This window comes from Penicillium pulvis (genome assembly GCF_028828015.1).
Source record: "Penicillium pulvis strain IBT 33274 chromosome Unknown contig_12_segment0_segment0, whole genome shotgun sequence".
In the NCBI taxonomy this organism is placed as follows: domain Eukaryota; kingdom Fungi; phylum Ascomycota; class Eurotiomycetes; order Eurotiales; family Aspergillaceae; genus Penicillium; species Penicillium pulvis.
In genome coordinates this window covers 4363130-4380457 of record NW_026643072.1, presented here as the reverse complement: position 1 = coordinate 4380457, position 17328 = coordinate 4363130, and the positions used below count along the sequence as shown (strand labels likewise).

At 47.9% G+C, this 17328-nt stretch overlaps 9 protein-coding genes across 9 annotated transcripts; 6 read left to right on the top strand and 3 right to left on the bottom strand.

Moving 5' to 3' along the window:
• Positions 1–1128: 1128 nt before the first annotated feature.
• Positions 1129–2815, top strand: N7503_002865 (Zn(II)2Cys6 transcription factor domain-containing protein; the record flags this gene model as incomplete). Its single annotated transcript, XM_057062412.1, has 3 exons — positions 1129–1902; positions 2240–2340; positions 2410–2815. The coding sequence occupies 3 exons, from the start codon at positions 1129–1131 to the stop codon at positions 2813–2815; spliced, it is 1281 nt and encodes a 426-aa protein (XP_056926374.1).
• Positions 2816–3226: 411 nt separating this feature from the next.
• On the top strand, positions 3227–3895 carry N7503_002864 (pyridoxine/pyridoxamine 5'-phosphate oxidase; the record flags this gene model as incomplete). Its single annotated transcript, XM_057062411.1, has 1 exon — positions 3227–3895. The coding sequence occupies one exon, from the start codon at positions 3227–3229 to the stop codon at positions 3893–3895; it is 669 nt and encodes a 222-aa protein (XP_056926373.1).
• A 644-nt stretch (positions 3896–4539) lies between these two features.
• Positions 4540–5920, top strand: N7503_002863 (uncharacterized protein; the record flags this gene model as incomplete). Its single annotated transcript, XM_057062410.1, has 6 exons — positions 4540–4841; positions 4899–5009; positions 5063–5351; positions 5400–5486; positions 5542–5784; positions 5849–5920. 6 exons carry the CDS (start codon positions 4540–4542, stop codon positions 5918–5920), a joined length of 1104 nt encoding a protein of 367 aa, XP_056926372.1.
• A 1008-nt stretch (positions 5921–6928) lies between these two features.
• Positions 6929–7259, top strand: N7503_002862 (uncharacterized protein; the record flags this gene model as incomplete). Its single annotated transcript, XM_057062409.1, has 2 exons — positions 6929–7154; positions 7207–7259. The coding sequence occupies 2 exons, from the start codon at positions 6929–6931 to the stop codon at positions 7257–7259; spliced, it is 279 nt and encodes a 92-aa protein (XP_056926371.1).
• Positions 7260–7874: 615 nt separating this feature from the next.
• Positions 7875–8192, top strand: N7503_002861 (uncharacterized protein; the record flags this gene model as incomplete). Its single annotated transcript, XM_057062408.1, has 2 exons — positions 7875–8070; positions 8125–8192. The coding sequence occupies 2 exons, from the start codon at positions 7875–7877 to the stop codon at positions 8190–8192; spliced, it is 264 nt and encodes an 87-aa protein (XP_056926370.1).
• Positions 8193–8401: 209 nt separating this feature from the next.
• On the bottom strand, positions 8402–9687 carry N7503_002860 (aldehyde reductase II; the record flags this gene model as incomplete). The annotated part of the gene is made up of 5 exons (XM_057062407.1): positions 8402–8706; positions 8794–8890; positions 8938–9110; positions 9164–9344; positions 9421–9687. The coding sequence occupies 5 exons, from the start codon at positions 9685–9687 to the stop codon at positions 8402–8404; spliced, it is 1023 nt and encodes a 340-aa protein (XP_056926369.1).
• Positions 9688–10128: 441 nt separating this feature from the next.
• N7503_002859 (uncharacterized protein) lies at positions 10129–12609 on the bottom strand (the record flags this gene model as incomplete). The annotated part of the gene is made up of 1 exon (XM_057062406.1): positions 10129–12609. One exon carries the CDS (start codon positions 12607–12609, stop codon positions 10129–10131), a length of 2481 nt encoding a protein of 826 aa, XP_056926368.1.
• Positions 12610–13213: 604 nt separating this feature from the next.
• Positions 13214–14833, bottom strand: N7503_002858 (uncharacterized protein; the record flags this gene model as incomplete). The annotated part of the gene is made up of 1 exon (XM_057062405.1): positions 13214–14833. One exon carries the CDS (start codon positions 14831–14833, stop codon positions 13214–13216), a length of 1620 nt encoding a protein of 539 aa, XP_056926367.1.
• Positions 14834–15899: 1066 nt separating this feature from the next.
• N7503_002857 (glycoside hydrolase family 30 protein) lies at positions 15900–17327 on the top strand (the record flags this gene model as incomplete). The annotated part of the gene is made up of 1 exon (XM_057062404.1): positions 15900–17327. One exon carries the CDS (start codon positions 15900–15902, stop codon positions 17325–17327), a length of 1428 nt encoding a protein of 475 aa, XP_056926366.1.
• Between the last annotated feature and the right edge of the window lies 1 nt (position 17328).

Genomic DNA, 17328 nt, shown 5'->3' with positions numbered 1-17328 from the left:
CCGCTGCTGTATGGCGTTTCATTGGTCGGTAAATGCGGTGGGATTAGGTCTCAAGTCCGCAGATCTACTCCGTACGGATCTCGCAAATTCAAGCGTGTTCGAATTCAAAAAGTGTCAAACAGTGGTAACACTTCCAAACGCAAATTCTACTCATGAAAGAATCTGCAAGTACTGGCCTTACTGATCCGATGATCTTGGTTTCTCGTGTACCGCCTCAAGTCACCTGACTGCAGATTCCAACGCACGTGAGCAAGTGTCTCCTTGAAACAAACATCTTGTTCTATTCAAGCTGTGACTGAAATCATCATCATCATCTTTGCATGATTTTCCGGCCGAGCATTCCTTCGTTCTGTCTTTGAGAAGCTGATTACTACCTCATGATGCTCGACAAACCATTAAGTCTCCCAAATCTTCGGGGCTCTATAACACAATAAACGCCCTTGAGGCAGAAGACAATATCCTTTTCGTGGTATCTACAGCATCCCGCATGCGATCCTATCTGTGTATTTCTCGAGACGCACCGAAATTGAAGAGCTTTTTTCCGAACATTTCGGGCGGGATCAGTCCACCCGGCATCTCACGACGATGACCCGGCGGACTTCTCGAAAATTACATCTGAATACTAGGCTGCGGATACAACCTTGGTAAAAGCGTCATACATAAAGCAGAAGTTGAATGACACGAAACTCTACCAAAAGGAAATACGTTCGCGCTCTGAAATTGATACCGATGAAATCATATAGTGAAGGAAAGCAATGAGTCTAAATGTGTTCACGGGAAAATTTATGGAGCTCCCTAGGATTGTGGTAGATGTCATCATCAATCTCCGAAGTGAATAGCTGCTCGATTGTAGTCAGTGACGGCCATCGTGGTTCGTGACTGTGTTGCAATCTTTCCTGATCGTCTCATAGGTCAGCCAATCAAATCACGCTTCACGAAGCGGATCTGACTCCACCTTCACAACCCGTAAGCCTCACCAACACTATTGCATGCGTGACGCACCAATGCGGTGAAGGATACTAGTTCATCATTATCGCAGATATAGTTCCCGCTATCATTAATCACCAGGCCTAAATCACCTGAAGCATCTGTCGTTACGGCAAATGGACCGGCTCCTCAAAAGATAGCATGCCTGTCCGACGAGCCAAGTCCTGTGTCACCTGCCGCAGGGCGAAGGCACGATGTTCGCTTTCAACACCCTGTTCGCGATGTGCGACTCGAAGCCTGGCTTGTCAGTATGCGACAACCGTGCCTCCTCTTGAGGACCGCTGGCCGAGAGGGTTCCGGCCTATCAGACCTGCGACTGACACCACAGTGACTGGAACTACGGTCGAGAATACTATGGACAAGGCCTCTGACACCAATTTTGCAGCCCCGGGTGCCGGGTCTGCCACTACTATGGACAATAAAACGCGATCTTTTAGTATGCACATTCACGAAGAAGCTGAGATACCTACCCGACCGGAAACCAGAACAGGAACTCGACCGGACATGATCGATTCTTCGAACTTAAATGAGCCCTTCGATGTCTCGGAGCCCCCGATTATGGCCCCAATTTTACACTATCCGCAAACCACAGATTTCCCCACAGTCCCAGACATCATCTCCCCGCGCCTATTGAGTCTTGATCTTTCTATGGTCTTCCCTGGCTTGGTAATGCCAAACTTAATGGATTTCAACCTAGGCACTGAAGTGCTGGAACCCCAACTATCGCAACGGTCGAGATCTCTTCAGCAAGGGTCCATGACGGCTAAAATGATTTTCAGTCGCATGAGCGAATATGGCCGTATGATGGCGGATGCCAAAACACTCCCGCCGTTTATTCTTCCTCCGTGCTGTCTCGGCTCTGGAGACCAGTGTTCCCCGAACGAAGCCCATACATGCTTGCCTGAAGCTTTGGCGGTATGTTCCAACCTTGCACAGATGTTTTATTCGGGGAGGTCAGGGAGCCATGAATTTGTGTGGACGCAGATACGTACACATATAGGGCAGATGCGGGACAAGGTGAGCTAGAAGGTCCGAGAGAGCGGTATGACTGAGCTGATGGCCTTCAGTACAATGACTTCGATGAAGAAATGAAGCTACATGCTCTGCAGGCGGCTCTCGTGTATGGGATGCTATGCGCTCAATGCGTTGAATCTGTATCAATTGAGGATTCTACATGGGTAGTTGAAACCATCGAGGTGCCCTGTTTCCTATCTCGGATCTTATCCATCGACCTAACTATATATCTGTACAGAAATTTGCCGAAGAACTATACGATCTTGGCACATGGGCATCGAATATGGATCAATCATGTCCCTCGCGCAGCCACTGGGTATTTGTCGAAAGTCTGAGAAGGTACGCACGGACTGTCCAAATATACGGTAGTGGTTTGAAACGACTTCTAACCAATCATCATATCTACAGGGTTGGCTGTCTTCTCTACCTCATCGATCTGTTACTCCGTGTAGATACCCAAACACCTTCCACAGGAGACTGTGCCGAGTTCTTTGATATGCCATTACCGTGTTCGCGCGAAATGTGGCAGCCAATATCCGATAAAGATTGGACAAAGCGATATCAAGAAGATGCGGAAACCAGGAAACAAAAAGGACGACAGGGTTTGACACTGGGAATGCTGCTGCTTATACGACAATCAGCCGCATGTGGTGAGGATATCACCATATCGGCTAGGAAGGGCTTGGCAGAAGAGCTGGCTGAATGGTGTGAACGGGCGGATGATTTGTCAATGCTCCTGTGGATGGGGCTGACTGTCGAGGGAGATGGGCAGTCGCAATTGTATCAAGTGGGGACAAGCCCAGCACTAATGTAGAGGACGATTACAATTATTTGTCAATGGAGAAATCCATCCCCATCGAGAGTGAAATAGTCATGCTATTGTGAATCAAAGACGTATCTCACATTTTCCAAAGGATGTCAACCTTTATCGGCATACCAATTCCATCTTCGGTGAGAAATCATTGGAATACCGACATCGGGAATAAGCCATCAACCTCGGCAATGTGTCATGCTCAATGAGTCATTGCAGAAATTGGTTTGCAAATAAACGTGTTTCCATGTTACATATCCTTGGGTAAAATTAATTCCCATCGGTAACATTCATTTGAGCTTTGTTCCAAGGTTCTAGGTTTTTGGACCTTAGCTGCTCCGCACAGGCCCTCAAGGTACTCTGCCCCTTGCCAGTACACCAACGATCATCAAAGAAGTAACTTTGGAATTTTAGATGACCAGCGATGATTCTTTCCGAACTGAGCTCCGCAACACCAAGGTGCTTGAAGGCCCATTCCCAGACCTGGATTTCGACACGTTCCCAGAAACCCCACACGATGCTTTCAAGTTGTGGTTCCACGAAGCGGTTTCGGCTGGGGTGAAAGAGCCCCATGCCATGACTCTCTCCACAGTTGACAAAAGTGGATACCCCGATGCCCGAGTGCTTATTTTGAAAAACGTCGACGCCCGAGGCTGGCATTTCGCCGTGAAGGCCGACAGTCCGAAAGGAAAACAACTGCATAGCAATGGCCGCGCCGCCTTGACATTCTACTGGCCGCAAGTTGCTCGACAAATTCGTCTGAGGGGGAAAGCTATCGCATTGTCCGACGAGGAGAGTGCTATTGACTTCCAATCCCGTCCACTGGCTTCTAGGATCAGCGCCGTGGCCTCGAAACAAAGCGAAATCCTTTCAGGTCGGGGTGCGCTAACCCGCAATCTTGCCGAAACAGAGACAAGGATGGCGGAAGACCCCCTTCTGGGTGTCAAGAAATGGCGAGTCTATGCCGTCCTGCCTGATGTTGTCGAATTCTGGCAAGGGAGCGATACTCGTCTTCATCAGCGTCTTCAGTATTTGTACAACGAGGATGAGCATAAGTGGCAGAGGGACTTGCTTTGGCCTTGAAGCCGCTTACCTGGTATTACTGGACTACATTGGAAACCTCGGAGAAAAGACTCGAAGCGTAATGGAACCTCTTTGTGAGATCTATCATGAACTTTGGTTCAAAAATAGTGTACAAAGGAATGAGAACATTGTGCACCCTGTCCTCTTAGGCCCAGCGAAGATATCGACGACCATGTTACTACTTTTGGCATTATATTCCAAAGCGGACCTGAATTTATTAGTATTTTATCATGCGGGCATTGGGACTTGTAGGACCATCAGTGCATATTGAACAGTTGTAATACCTCTATACCTCCCGATAAGAGATCGCTGACCATTATGGATCTCTGCTCAAGCTTGAAGCTCAAAGAAATGATCAAACACCATAGTTAACTCCAATCTTGAGCGTAGATCAAGCCTTGGAAGGTCGTTCCTTTCATCGCCGACGATCATCCTTTGTCCACGGGTTGCCAGATCTCAAGGTCCGCATCTTCCAAATATAGAATGTCATCGCTACTTTGAACTCAGGTGCCCCATTCTTTCTTGTTCCAGCGCTTGTCTTAGATATCATATTAATATATTCCTGTTCCTCGCCTGTTGAATATTTCCGTTTATTTTTCGTAGAATCCATCTATATCCAAGTACAATCCTACCTAAAAGTTGACATGGTCGCTAAACGCGGAGGCAAGAAGAGACGTTTCCCGTCGCCAGCCGCCGGGAAAAGGACGTCCAAGAAGTTACGAGCTGTCGAGCCTGGGCCATTGATAACAAATGACGGCACTGCAGTCGTACCTCGAGGGACCAACTTGAAGGATTTAGACCTTGATGCGTCTTATGTGGGAAAACTTCCCAAACCTGATCAACCGTCACGTCCCGACCGACAGCAGTGGGAGTATATTGAAGAGGAGATTGCAGCTGGCAAACTTCCCGCCGGGTGGAACTACGAGGAGCCCGATATTGATCAGAAGTACGTGTATATCCTGCATTGCATAATTGCATGTCTCGGTTAATAATTCCATTTCAGCGATATCGATGCACAGATCAAGAGGTGCTATGAGAGAATCGAAGAGAATATCATGCCTCATATTTTCAAAGACAAGATTGAAGAATACAAGAAACGAAGAGTGAAAAAGCAGTACGTACGGTTCAAGTTCATTTTCAGTTAATATTTATTTACACATTCCTTAGAGAACTGACCGAGGAGAATCCTGGCCTTGGTTGGATGGTAATCCAACGCATAGAGACATTGAAAGAGATAGACAAATGGCTAGAGGAGGGTGGGGACAAGTCCAAGTTGCGTGGGAATGTGCAGGCCGTCACAGATGCCTACAAAGCTAAGAAGCTGGAATGGACCCCAGGTCTGGTGACCTACTGGTCCAAAGGAGTCCAGGTTAGTCAGCCTAGGCCTTGGGTTATTGAAGAAAATGCAACAATTGCGATGCATTTTGGGGGCAATGAAGACTTTTGGGTGGAAGAGGTAAGTTTTTGTTCTATTGTCATCCATATACAATCCTGACCATACCAGTGCCAAGCTGTATCAGAGCAAGTCTTGCTGGGATACACGTGGCATGGACAGCAACAGTTTATGAATCCTTCGACACATCATGTTCAGGTCAGTTGAGAATGGAAATCCATTGGCAATAGGGGACTAAAGTTGAATTTTCTAGCACAATCTACAAATTCGAATTTTTGACGATGACAACACCGAAGAACCTGGAAGAATGGCCCTTGACCTGAACGTCATTGACGATAGTGGAAGTGATTCTATGTGCATTTATGAATCGGACTACGATGATTTACTTAGGCTCTGTGATACAGCCGGTCTCGACTGTGGAGCTCCAGTAGCTGGCGTGGCGTATGTGAAACAGTTTGATGGCAACCGAGCCCTTTGTCATACAAGGATCCTCTGGGTAAACATTCACATCCCAGGCGCGGACCCAGGCACAGATGAACCTCTAGGAGCTTGGACACTAGTTCGCTGTGTTCTTTGGAGTCACTCTCGACACGCAGTACATGCTCCCCCAAGAATCAACGGGCCATGGCTAAGGTCAATTCTTTTTTCCGCATCTTACCCAAATGGTGATGGCGACCTCGGAAGTAATGTTTCCTTCTTTCGAGCGAAGAGCTGGTTCAATGTAAATATGCCAGTCGTGCGCGATCGCGTTCAAGATAGACCTGTTACACGTGTTCACCAACATGGTATCTAGAATCATGACTATTCTAGTCGTTCAGGAATGGGCGCTTGACTTTGGAAAGCCAGTGAAGGTCAACAGTCACGATCAAGGTCTTAAGTTTTTATTGGTCGGAGGGTTACGCAAATGCTGTTGCAATAAAATTCAGATTTGCTTGCTTTGTACGAAATTTATGCACCTTGGCAAATGCTTTTTCGATGGTCATTGAAAGTTGTTTCATATCAGATCTGGAGGTCCTCTGGGTCAAAGTTTAGTGGTAGTTCAAGTATCTCTATTAGAATACATCACGATATGTGGCGCTCGGAAATTCTAGAAGAGCTATGAGACTAGTTTCCACGACCTTTGTATCTCTTACAATTAGAAAATATTTGTACATGTGCCTTGAAGTTTTGATATCCCCAGGTCTAGAATCTATAGACTTTGTCCAACTACACAAAGCCTAATGTGGCTCACAAGCCTGTAGGAAGTCTGAAGGTTACAGTGACACGGGGAATAAAGATGTGTGCGTGAACTTGAGGAGTATTTCTGTCGAGGTTTATGCTACAGTGGTACAAAAGGATGTTCGCCAAGTATCCACGGGGTATTCACTTAACACCCTATAGGCCAGACGGCTACATAGGCAGCGGTAGTGTGCCACATGGAATCGAAATTTCGCCATTTCGTGGTATGTGGCCCTATGACAGATGAAACGCAGCAATACTGTAAAGCGCCTTGGAAGGATAAAAGACCAGTCCCCCAGTTTATGTCATACCCATCAGCGGATGAGTGCTGCCAGTCCCTTATATCTAATTTCCCTTGGGAACATAGACGATCACTTCTTCGTCTGCACAAGCATTCTCAAATTCCAAGAAATTCAAGTACCATGAAGCTGTTCACCACTCAAATCTTCTGCCTTGGGGCTGCCATGCTACCATTGGCAGCTACCTCCCCTGACTCCGCAGTGGCCGCTATTTTCGACAGACGGGTGTCTGAAAAGTTCAACCCTACTGGACCTGCAAAGGTGGAGAGATTTATCGAACTTCGGGCGCGTCAAGCTCAGGGCTCTGTTGTTTGCACTCTGACATCCTTCCATCTAGGACAGTACTGCCGTGAGATACTCCTTGCATGTTATTCGTACATTTTTCTAACCGCTCTCTGCAGAGGGAACTACCTGTGTTTTGGCCCCTGATGAGTTGCACTTCAATTGTCCCTAGCTCCCAAAGATCCCCTGGAAGAAAGCTTGGCAAATCTATTGTATCTACCTTGGAGAGCAAACTTGAATACACTTTTGCCTTTGCACAGTATTTCTTCTATATGCAGGGATCCCTTACTGTAGAAGAACAGAAAGAAGTACAAAATAGTCAAACTTTGGCTTTCCGTCTCATGTAAGAATGTAATATCAACGTGATGCCTCAGGCAATTTTAGTTTCGCTGACCCAGGTGCTTCTAGTGTCAATACCGTGAGAAGCCCAGATGAGGGTACCACTCATGACACAATTCACAAAAGAACACATAGTCCGTAAAGGCAGATGGCTTCCCTCACATTTCTTCCGGCTCAGCCCAATTATCTAACGTTCTGTAACTGCAACACACAAAGTAGTCTAGACTCATTTTACACCTCCGTCTCGGGTTGAACAGGGTACTTTCAAATTAGAACTGCCCAGAGGTCAAGCTAGAGTTATCGATTTCTTCACGTGAAGTGAAACCATATGTCTATATAAACAGAACAATGTTCTCTCAGTTCATGCAGACATCCAGGAAGCAAAACACCATCACATCCACAGATTTCAATCAGCAATCTCCAAGATTTACCTTGATCAATCACCAAAATGAAGGCCCAGACCGTCATCGCCACTTTGTTCGCCGTCTGCGTTGCTGCCTCCGCTGTTCCAGCCAGCAGCGGCTACAAGACCGTTGAGTTGAGCGGAAGCCAGCTTCAGAGCGCGCTTTCCAAGTTTAACAAGGGTGCCAACTTCGATGTCAACCAAGTCATCAATTGCACTGTTTCGTACACTCTTGCTCTAAGTATGACCTGCTGTTCTGATCAGAACCTTAGAACATGCTAATTCTATGAATTAGGCGCCAGCGGACCTCCATACACCATTGAGCTCGCCAGCCTCGACCTGTCCAACTGCACCTACACCTAGATTAGGTCAGCAATGATCTATCATCAGTCGATCTGAGCACTACCAGTTGTAGAGTGGGCTTAGTGGTTGCCGTTGAGATACTACATGGCTTGGCACAGGGGGATTTTTAATTGTCAAGCGAGCAAACAACTGGTTATAAGACATTTAATTGCCTACGTAGAGCCGGTGCAGCTTGTAGTTCTATTGTAGTGGACACTAAGTAGTGAAACTCAATCCAACCCTTCAATGCCATTCGCAATGCTCTCCTTGATAGACGTAAAGTCGGACTGGTCAAAGAAGCCACGGAGTAAGATCTGCGCTCTTGTGCGTGGTAGAATCTCCGTTCGATCCCGTATCTCATCCTTGGGTGGGTCCGGGATCTTTTTGTTGTTCGGTCGTAGTTCGCGAAGAATTGGTACTACATCGTTCCAGTTTGTTTGTTCCCCGAATGCAAATATACGTTGCGATTTTACGCCCCCGTCTAGAAGGCCAACCACGCAGAGCTTAGCGACATCTTCGACATCGACAAACCATTCTGTATAATAATTAGTCACGCGAACAAGGAAGTAAATTCCCGTATATTAGGAATGCCTTCGTGTAGAGAGACAGCCAGGGAACGCACGTTCAGGCAATGAAAATGCCATCCTATCTCCCACGAGTAGCTTGCGTAGATGACCCATAGTAGAACCAAAGATCTCTGTGTGAAGAACTTTTCCAACCTGCTCGTATTAGCCTGAAATTGAAACAAAGTCAGAATTCGACCCACTGTGAAAGACGGCAAGATCGAGTTGAATTCAAATGATCGTTCTTCACTCTCCATCCACTTCCAAGCCTCCTTTTCCGCTTCAATTTTCGATGCGGCATATATCGCCATTCTCCTTTTTTGCTCTGGAATTGTTTCATCCCAGGCTTCTTTCACAGCCCTTTCGTTGTAGTTGTCTTAAGCCATAATTCGTCAGTGATTGACATTCCATGCAAGCTTGTAAGCCTACCTTGGTGAATCTCCCGGCCTCGTGGGTCCGGATAAAGGTTATCGGTTGTACTGGATGAGGACACTAGAACAACACGTTTGATGCTTGCTGTTTGAGCAGCAGCTTCCAGCATGTTGTGGATTGCCCGCACAACCCATGGGATAACGGCTTTGGGATCATTGGAAAAGCTCACGTCGGTTGCCTGAAATCAGTTAGTTGTGCTATCTAGTACTTCATCCGTTCATTGGAAATATGGTGACATAATCTTGATGACTTACCAGGTGAATAATTCCATCAATCCCATGCAGATGATTTTCAATATTACTTTGATCATCGAAGGAGGCAAGCTCAATAGTGTCAAAGACATCTGCGCCGTATTTCTCCTCGAAATATTTATTCAACCATGGCTTTTGTGTGCGAACTGTTCCTCGCACCAAGTACCCTAGCCTCAACAAGGTATCAACTACATGTGACGCAATGTATCCATTTGCTCCAGTGACAAGTACTCGTGAGCCCGGAGGGAGAGCGTATGCATCGTTCTCCATTTTGTACTGTCCGAAGAGGTATTAGTAAGCAGAATGATAGACGAGGTATAGCTACAACGTGCCGGGATCGACCTGAGGATTCCGTTTGATTTGCTTAACTCCGTCCTTGTCACTTAACTTGATGATACGGCGGGATTGATTGTGTGGAATGCGGGGTTCGGAGGTGCGGGTGGCTTCACCTTGTACCTATGATGTCACTCTGCATAGACCACACAAGGGTTAGTCACGCGCCGGTAGGTTGTCGAAGTGCGTTGCGTTTATCTTCAATTATAAGTTACAAATCAAACCAGGGAGGTATCTCAACCATCTTTAAAATAACTTTCTTAGAACAGATATGTTTATGGGTAGCTGCACCGATCTATACCATAATCTCAGAATCCATGTTTCCAATTTGTTGAACCAAACCCAAACCCGTGGAAAAGCCAAATTAAGACGTTGCCTCTAATCAATAGTTCCCTCTGGCAAGATGGAAATGTAATCCAAGGGGGCAAACTCGGTACCATCGGGTTGCCCAAGAATCTTGAGGATATCACCCGTCATGACCGGGACGCCAGGGAAAGTAATTCTCGTGGCCGAATGTCCATCCAAATACTCCGAGAAGTCATGACCAAGTTTATCCTCCAAATTCCCAGACCAAGATCCAATTAGCTGCCGATTAAGGAAAGCCTCATACTTTGATCTTCCACCGAGGTGATCGTAGTAATTCACCGCGATATCATAAGTTCCTGGCGGGAAATCGAGCTTCGTTTCCGCGGTACCAGAGGCTTGACTTGACTCTGTGATGATGGCTTTGCCCCCCGATGCCGCCTCAGCAGGAGTAACGGAAACAACCTTGTACCCCGATAATTTCATGTTCTGCGCTTCAATACGCCAAAGGTGGTTTCCGACGCGATTCTTCTCATCGGGGATTTGGCACTTGTTGAAATAGAAGTAATTAACGGAGTCGCGCCACACAATGGCATGGCCGGCCTGATACTTCAGCTTGAACGCGACATGCCCAAATCGATGATCATCGATCAATCCCTTCAGCTTCGCCCATTCCACGGGGAAGGTCTGAGCATGCTCGGCACCTTCGTAGTGCGCATCATAGAAATGCTGGATAACCGTCTTCCCAGATTTGAGACGATGGGTATAGGGAACGTGATGGAACCAGAGAAGCAGGTCATCGGGTGTTGTCTCGATACTCTCAAAAACAGCGGCGACTTCAGCCGGGTACTGAGCTGTATTTCCTGAGCCAGTAGCAACAGTTCGATCCATGCCAATGGAATGATTGTTCGCACGTGTCCATTGGCCCCATCCATTCCCATCCTGAGATCCGGGACTAGGACCATAATGCGTGTAGATGATATCGCAGAGTGTCTGGATCCCAAGGTTCCCGCTGTAGTTCTCATATGTAGGCCAGGAGTCCATAGAGATCTTGGTCACAGTATCAACAACTGTTTGATCCAAGCTGAAGGTGAGACGTGTCCAGTCTTGGATAATGGATGTCGGATCGGAACATGGGTCCCAAGTCATCCGACCGTAGGCATATAGGTTGGATAGGGAAAGGTGATGGCCGATCCAAGTATCGTCGCTGCCAATGTTGAGGACGGTGGTATATCCGCTGCGACTCCAGCCTAGACGCTCACCAGAGACGATATCCCGAATTGGAGATGGCTTCCCATCAATTCGCATGTCGAAGTCCAAGATCTCCTTCCAGAGTGGCGCCATGTAGACGAAATGAGATTGTTGTCCGAGATACTCCTGCGCGACTTGGAATTCAATGACGGCCTTGGTTTTGCGCAGATTGGCTAGTAGTGGTGATGGTGGTTCTCGGACTTGGAAATCAATGGGACCCCATTTGATCTGAACGATAACGTTGTCCTCAAACTCCTCATCCAAGTGCTTGAAGTATTCCACAGCGGCATTCGCTCGGTCGTTCTTCCACTCTGACTCTTCCAAATGATGATTGTAAACGAAGGCCCGGTACATCACAACGGCATCGCCGTATGGCTTCAATGCCCTGGCGAACATATTCGCTCCATCGGCCAATGTGCGATTATAGGTGAGCGGTCCCGGCTGGCCTTCTGAGTTCGCTTTGATGGTATACCCAATCATGTCGGGCACTTTCTCGTAGACTTTCGCAGTGATGTTTTTCCACCAGTCATTGACAGCAGGATCGAGGGGGTCGGAGGTAGGTAGACCTCCAAATTCTCTGGGTGAGTCGAAGTAAAGGGAGATGCCGATGCGCACACCCCAAGGACGCATGGTGTCTGCAATGCGACGGAGGCCGTTAAGGTTTGTTTCATTGAAGAGCTTAGGATTTGCGTTGACATTGTTGACGACCACGGCGTTCAAGCGGATCGAGGAAAGGAGACGAGCGAACTGGGCGATGCGCGTCATATCCTGGACAACCTCACCATCCCGGAAGAAGATTGACGGACCCGCGTATCCTCGCTCAATACTTCCGTCCAAATTGTCCCATTGATTGACCCAGCGTATCGGTGCGCTGGGGTTATAGACTTCTGCGACGGGTGCAAAATTCCCTTGTGCCAGACGCATCAGATGTTCGAAAGTACCATAGAGAGCACCGCGATCATTCTGACCAAGAATATGGACACAATCATTTCTGGCTTTGGTGTTGAGCCAGAATCCATCTTCTTTGAGTGTTGCTATTTCCTCGTCTCCACCAGCCACGAATGCCGCTCTGGTACCAACAACAATGGAGCTCGAGAGGTCATCACTCAGATCAAAGGAGATGTCGACTTTTTGATCAAGAATCTTCTCAATCCCTTTTTGCAGCTCTTTTCCAGCTGTGTAGACGGGGCTCGTTTCGGATTTCTCCAAGACAACGATCTTGGAATACCCGCGATGTTTCGCTTTGATTTCCGCTGGCAAGGCAGAATACCTAAGCCAGCCGTCGATTCCACTCTCTAGAGACATGGTGAAATAATTGAGAGACAAGTAAATTGAAGAGCATATTCTACCCCTCAGGCGGGGTAGAACCACGACTTTTATCGTACCCTGGTCACCATGAACCGGTCAGAAGAGCGATTTATCCGCTGTAGGCTAAATGGCGGGGATGGCTTACATAGCTTAGGCAATAGAAAGACCCCAACTTTTGGTCATGGGTCAAGGAAGCTGGAATCGTGGGGGTAGAGTGCGTGGCCCGTTTGTGGCGTGATACTAGTCAAATCATAGTCATAATGCGGGCTTCTGGCCTCGGTAGTCTCTAAAACTTCAAGTCCGTTTTGACATCATCAGCAAACCATTGTCCAGAAGAAGGCCGCCTGCCAATTCTTCTATGTTAAATTAAATAGCAAGTACCGGCCGAAAATCAGCCACAATTATGACAAAACGCTCGAAACGACGAGACTATTTCAAGAAAAGATGATACGGGACATATTGATTTAATTGTATCTACACGTAGTGACCTGACTAAGAAAGCCAAAATAAGAATTGACATGTGGTAAAATTATCACACAGCTTTGCTGAAGATTCACATTGGTGGCCAGAGACTATATATTCATTGCAACTAAATACCCTATCATCCCTGCTTTGTAATAACCTCAGCAGCATCCTCGTCAATCTGGGCATCCTTAAACTCCCACGCCTTCAGATCCCTAGAGAACAAAATATCAAGCTCCTCATAAGTACGTCCACGCGACTCAGGAAGACGGAAATACGCCCAGACAAGGATGAAAATGGTAAAGCCAGCAGCCAAAAAGGCAGTCTTGCCTTTCCAGTCACCAGCCGTCGGGTTGAGCGTATAAGGGGCAACAGTCGAGCTAAACACATTGGCGACATTGTAGGCGTTACGCGCAAGGGAGATACTCTTCGATCGGAGGCGAGTAGACGATATTTCGCCAACAATAATAAACGCGATAGGACCGATAGTCAACTCGTAGAACACGTACCAGAGAAGGTACATGGCGGACTCTCCATATCCAAGGCCTTTGGTTTGTGTCACACAGGACATGATGCCAATGAGAAGCATGGACATGCACATACCACTGTAGCCAAAGAAGAGGACAGGGCGGCGACCGAAGTTACCGGTGATGAAGACCGAGAGTAAAGTGCACAGGAAGTGCAGACCAGACTGCCCGACTGACATCTTGTAAGCATCAGAGGTAGACAGGCCAGCCTGCTCATAGAAATAAGTCGCGTAGGAGGTGATGGCAAAACCGCACAGCACTTGAGATGTCCAGACAATGCAACCAATCTCTGTACGCCATGCGTTAGAACCACGGAAGCAGTCGACAAACGACGCACCCTCAGTCATAACCTTCTCCAGCTCTGTTGTTTGGAGCATAAGTGCAACGGATTTCCTAGCGTGGTCGGGGTCTTGTGAGGAGGTCAGACGCTTCATCGACTTCTCCGCTTCCTGGATCCGACCCTTGCGAACCAACCACCACGGAGACTCAGGGGCGAAGATGAGCACTGGGACGATTATCACTGGCCAAACCCACTGTACAGCAAGTGGGATTCGCCAGGCCCACTGTCCAGTACGTTTGTCGAGACTGTCCAGGATACCAGTGGCGACGAATTGCCCGATACCCCAACAGAGGACGACGTACGTCTCGAGATAAGATCGGAGTACGACGGGCGCAACTTCAGAGGCATAGGCTGGGGCCAAGGTGGTGAAAACACCCCAAGCAAGGCCGCAAAGAAGTTCTCCGACAAAGAGGATCTCGACCCGCGTTGCAAAGAAGGGCATGAAGAGGACGGCGACCAGGAAGCCTAATGTCCCCAGACAGGTCTTCTTGTGACCCCACCTCTCAGTCAAGAATGCATTGATGTAAATACCGACGATGTTTCCCAATGGACTTGCGAGGCCGAGCGCAGTTTGCCATTTGGGTTCTAGCTGATAAGATCCTGCAGTGCTGGTCTCGTGGCCGAATTTCTTTTGAAAAGCCGGGAAACCGAAAAGCGAGCCGATGAGGGCAGTATCATATCCATCCAGAATCACAACGAGAGAGACAACCATTGTCCACATACATGCTTTCGGGTACAACTTGACAGCCTGAACAAAGGTCAAGCTATGCTCTTCGATTGTCGCATTCCGAGCATCTTCGGCCAAACCCACCCAGCCTTGCAGCTCATGATCGTGGACCTTTTCATCGTGGGTGATGTGGGGCGTATCATCGGATTTTACTTGAGTAGACATGATGACAGTTGACTCAAGGACATGTATGGGGAAATCCCATGGGCGATTGCTTGTTATTAAACCGGTTCAAATGGCACGCCGCCACCAAATCTTCCCAGGAATGCTGCTAGCCTGACTGGCTGGAGCGTGTTTCTCATTTTGCCGGATAGCATAATATCAAAAACTGGCTGATCAGGCCATGTGATTAACCGCAGGAATTATAGGCTCGATCGTAGGGGTTGGATATCCCGGGGCTGAAAGATACCGATTCGTGGTTGGGGAAAAGTACGCGTGGCGCCAGCCACCAGTCATAAGAGGGGTCTCAAAGTCTCCAGAATTGCTTTGATGAGTCGGATGTGTTGCCGTTTTCCCGTGGACACATAGACTTAGCAAGAAAGGCTATTTCGCGAATACGTTTCCAAGTACAACCCGATAGTCAAGCCCATGGAAATACAAGCCAATACATAGTCATAGAGATGAAGGCACCCCAAGCCTCTGAAGTTGGTTGAAACAACGCGGTAAAACCTCGGCAACCCCAGCAATGTTGTTTACTCTGGGGTAGAAAAGTAAAAAAGTGGATTCTGTGGGGGGCTTCCCGTTAGCATGACCATGCCCATTTCACCGAATATTTCCCATGCAGAATAGAGAGGGATGTCTCAGGAAACAATACACAAATGCTTGAGATCTTGGCTAAAACCCAGATTCCCCGTCTTACCCCGCGTGTCCCCACGCTTTCCCCAGATTGACTACAAACTAACCAAATGCATCCATGCCTGCAGCTGTGGGCCAACCGCTTACATGAATTTAGCCAGCAAGCGACTTTAGCCAGAATCAGATCCATTGGCCTTTCAAAGTGCAAACATGCAACTAGTGGAAAAATGCCTTCCCCAGGAAAGTGGGCTTTTCTTTATCCTGCAACACAGTCTGGGGTAATAGCCTATGTTCCTTTACCCTTCTTTTTTCCCTTTACCCAGAATGAAGAAAGTTTTTGGCTTTAGCAAGATTGACCGACCAATTTAAACAACTGACTTCGGTCAATTGGTGCTCTTGTTCATTGCGCGACAGGAACCTGTTCTGAACCTCCAAAATGAAGCTCTCCATCATTGACCATATCTTTCTTCTGAGCACATTTCTCTCGGCCACAGCAAGCCCAACTTCCACCTCACATGTCTCCATCTCTGTCAACCCGAAGACCCAATTTCAAGAGATAGACGGCTTTGGAGCGTCGCAAGCCTTTCAACGCGCCGAAGATATCTTTGGCAAATATGGTCTCCCCAAGGTCAACCAAACCCTCGTTCTGAATCTTCTTTACGATGAGGAGGCCGGTGCGGGATTCACGATCTTGCGCAATGGCATTGGCTCGAGCAACACTTCTACAAGCAATCTCATGAACTCCATTGAGCCTACCAATCCCGGAAGCCCAAGTGCAAAGCCCGATTACGTGTGGGACGGTTACAACAGTGGGCAATTCCCACTAGCACAACAAGCCTACTCCCGCGGCTTACAGACATTGTACGCAAATGCCTGGTCGGCGCCCGGGTACATGAAAACGAACGATGACGAGAACAACGGTGGATACCTGTGTGGCGTAACAAACGAGCACTGCTCAACTGGCAATTGGATGCAAGCATATGCGAACTATCTTGTTCAGTATGTGCGGTTCTACAAGGAGTCCGGTGTTGACGTGACACATCTGGGATTCTTGAACGAGCCGCAGTTTGCAGCTACTTACGCTGGTATGCTCTCCAATGGTACCCAAGCCGCAGACTTCATCCGCATTCTGGCCAAAACGATCAAGGCGTCTAAACTCGACGTGGAGATTACGTGTTGTGATGGTATCGGGTGGGATGATCAGGAAGCTATGATGGCTGGTCTCGAAGCTGGTCCGGACCCAGCGATCAACTACCTCGATATCGTGACCGGTCACGGATACGATTCTGCACCCACGTACGCGCTGAGCACCAAGAAGAAGACCTGGCTTACCGAGTGGGCTGATCTCACTGGTGACTACACCCCATACACATTCTATGAGAACGGTGGACCCGGCGAAGGGATGACATGGGCAAACCACATCCAAGTCGCACTGAGAGACGCAGGGACAAGCGCATTCCTGTACTGGATTGGAGCCGAAAATTCGACAACAAACAGTGCGCTCATCAATCTCATTGATACAGAGGTCATTCCTTCGAAGCGGTTCTGGGCTTTTGCACAATTCAGCAAGTTTGTGCGACCTGGGTCTCGTCGGATTCAAGCCACTAGTTCCAGTGCCAATGTCACGGTGAGCTCATTTGAGAACAAGAGTGGCAAGATCGCCACGCAGTTGCTTAACCAGCTTGATAGCGAGGTTGATGTTAGTGTGCAGATTTCCGGGGTTAAGGCTGGTGTTACTGTAACGCCTTATATTACCAACAATGATTATGACTTGGAGGCTCTGACACATATCAAGGCGGGCAGCGGTGGGTTGTTCAAGGCTCAGATACCTGCCAAATCCATGGTCACCTTTGTCACTGCTTAGG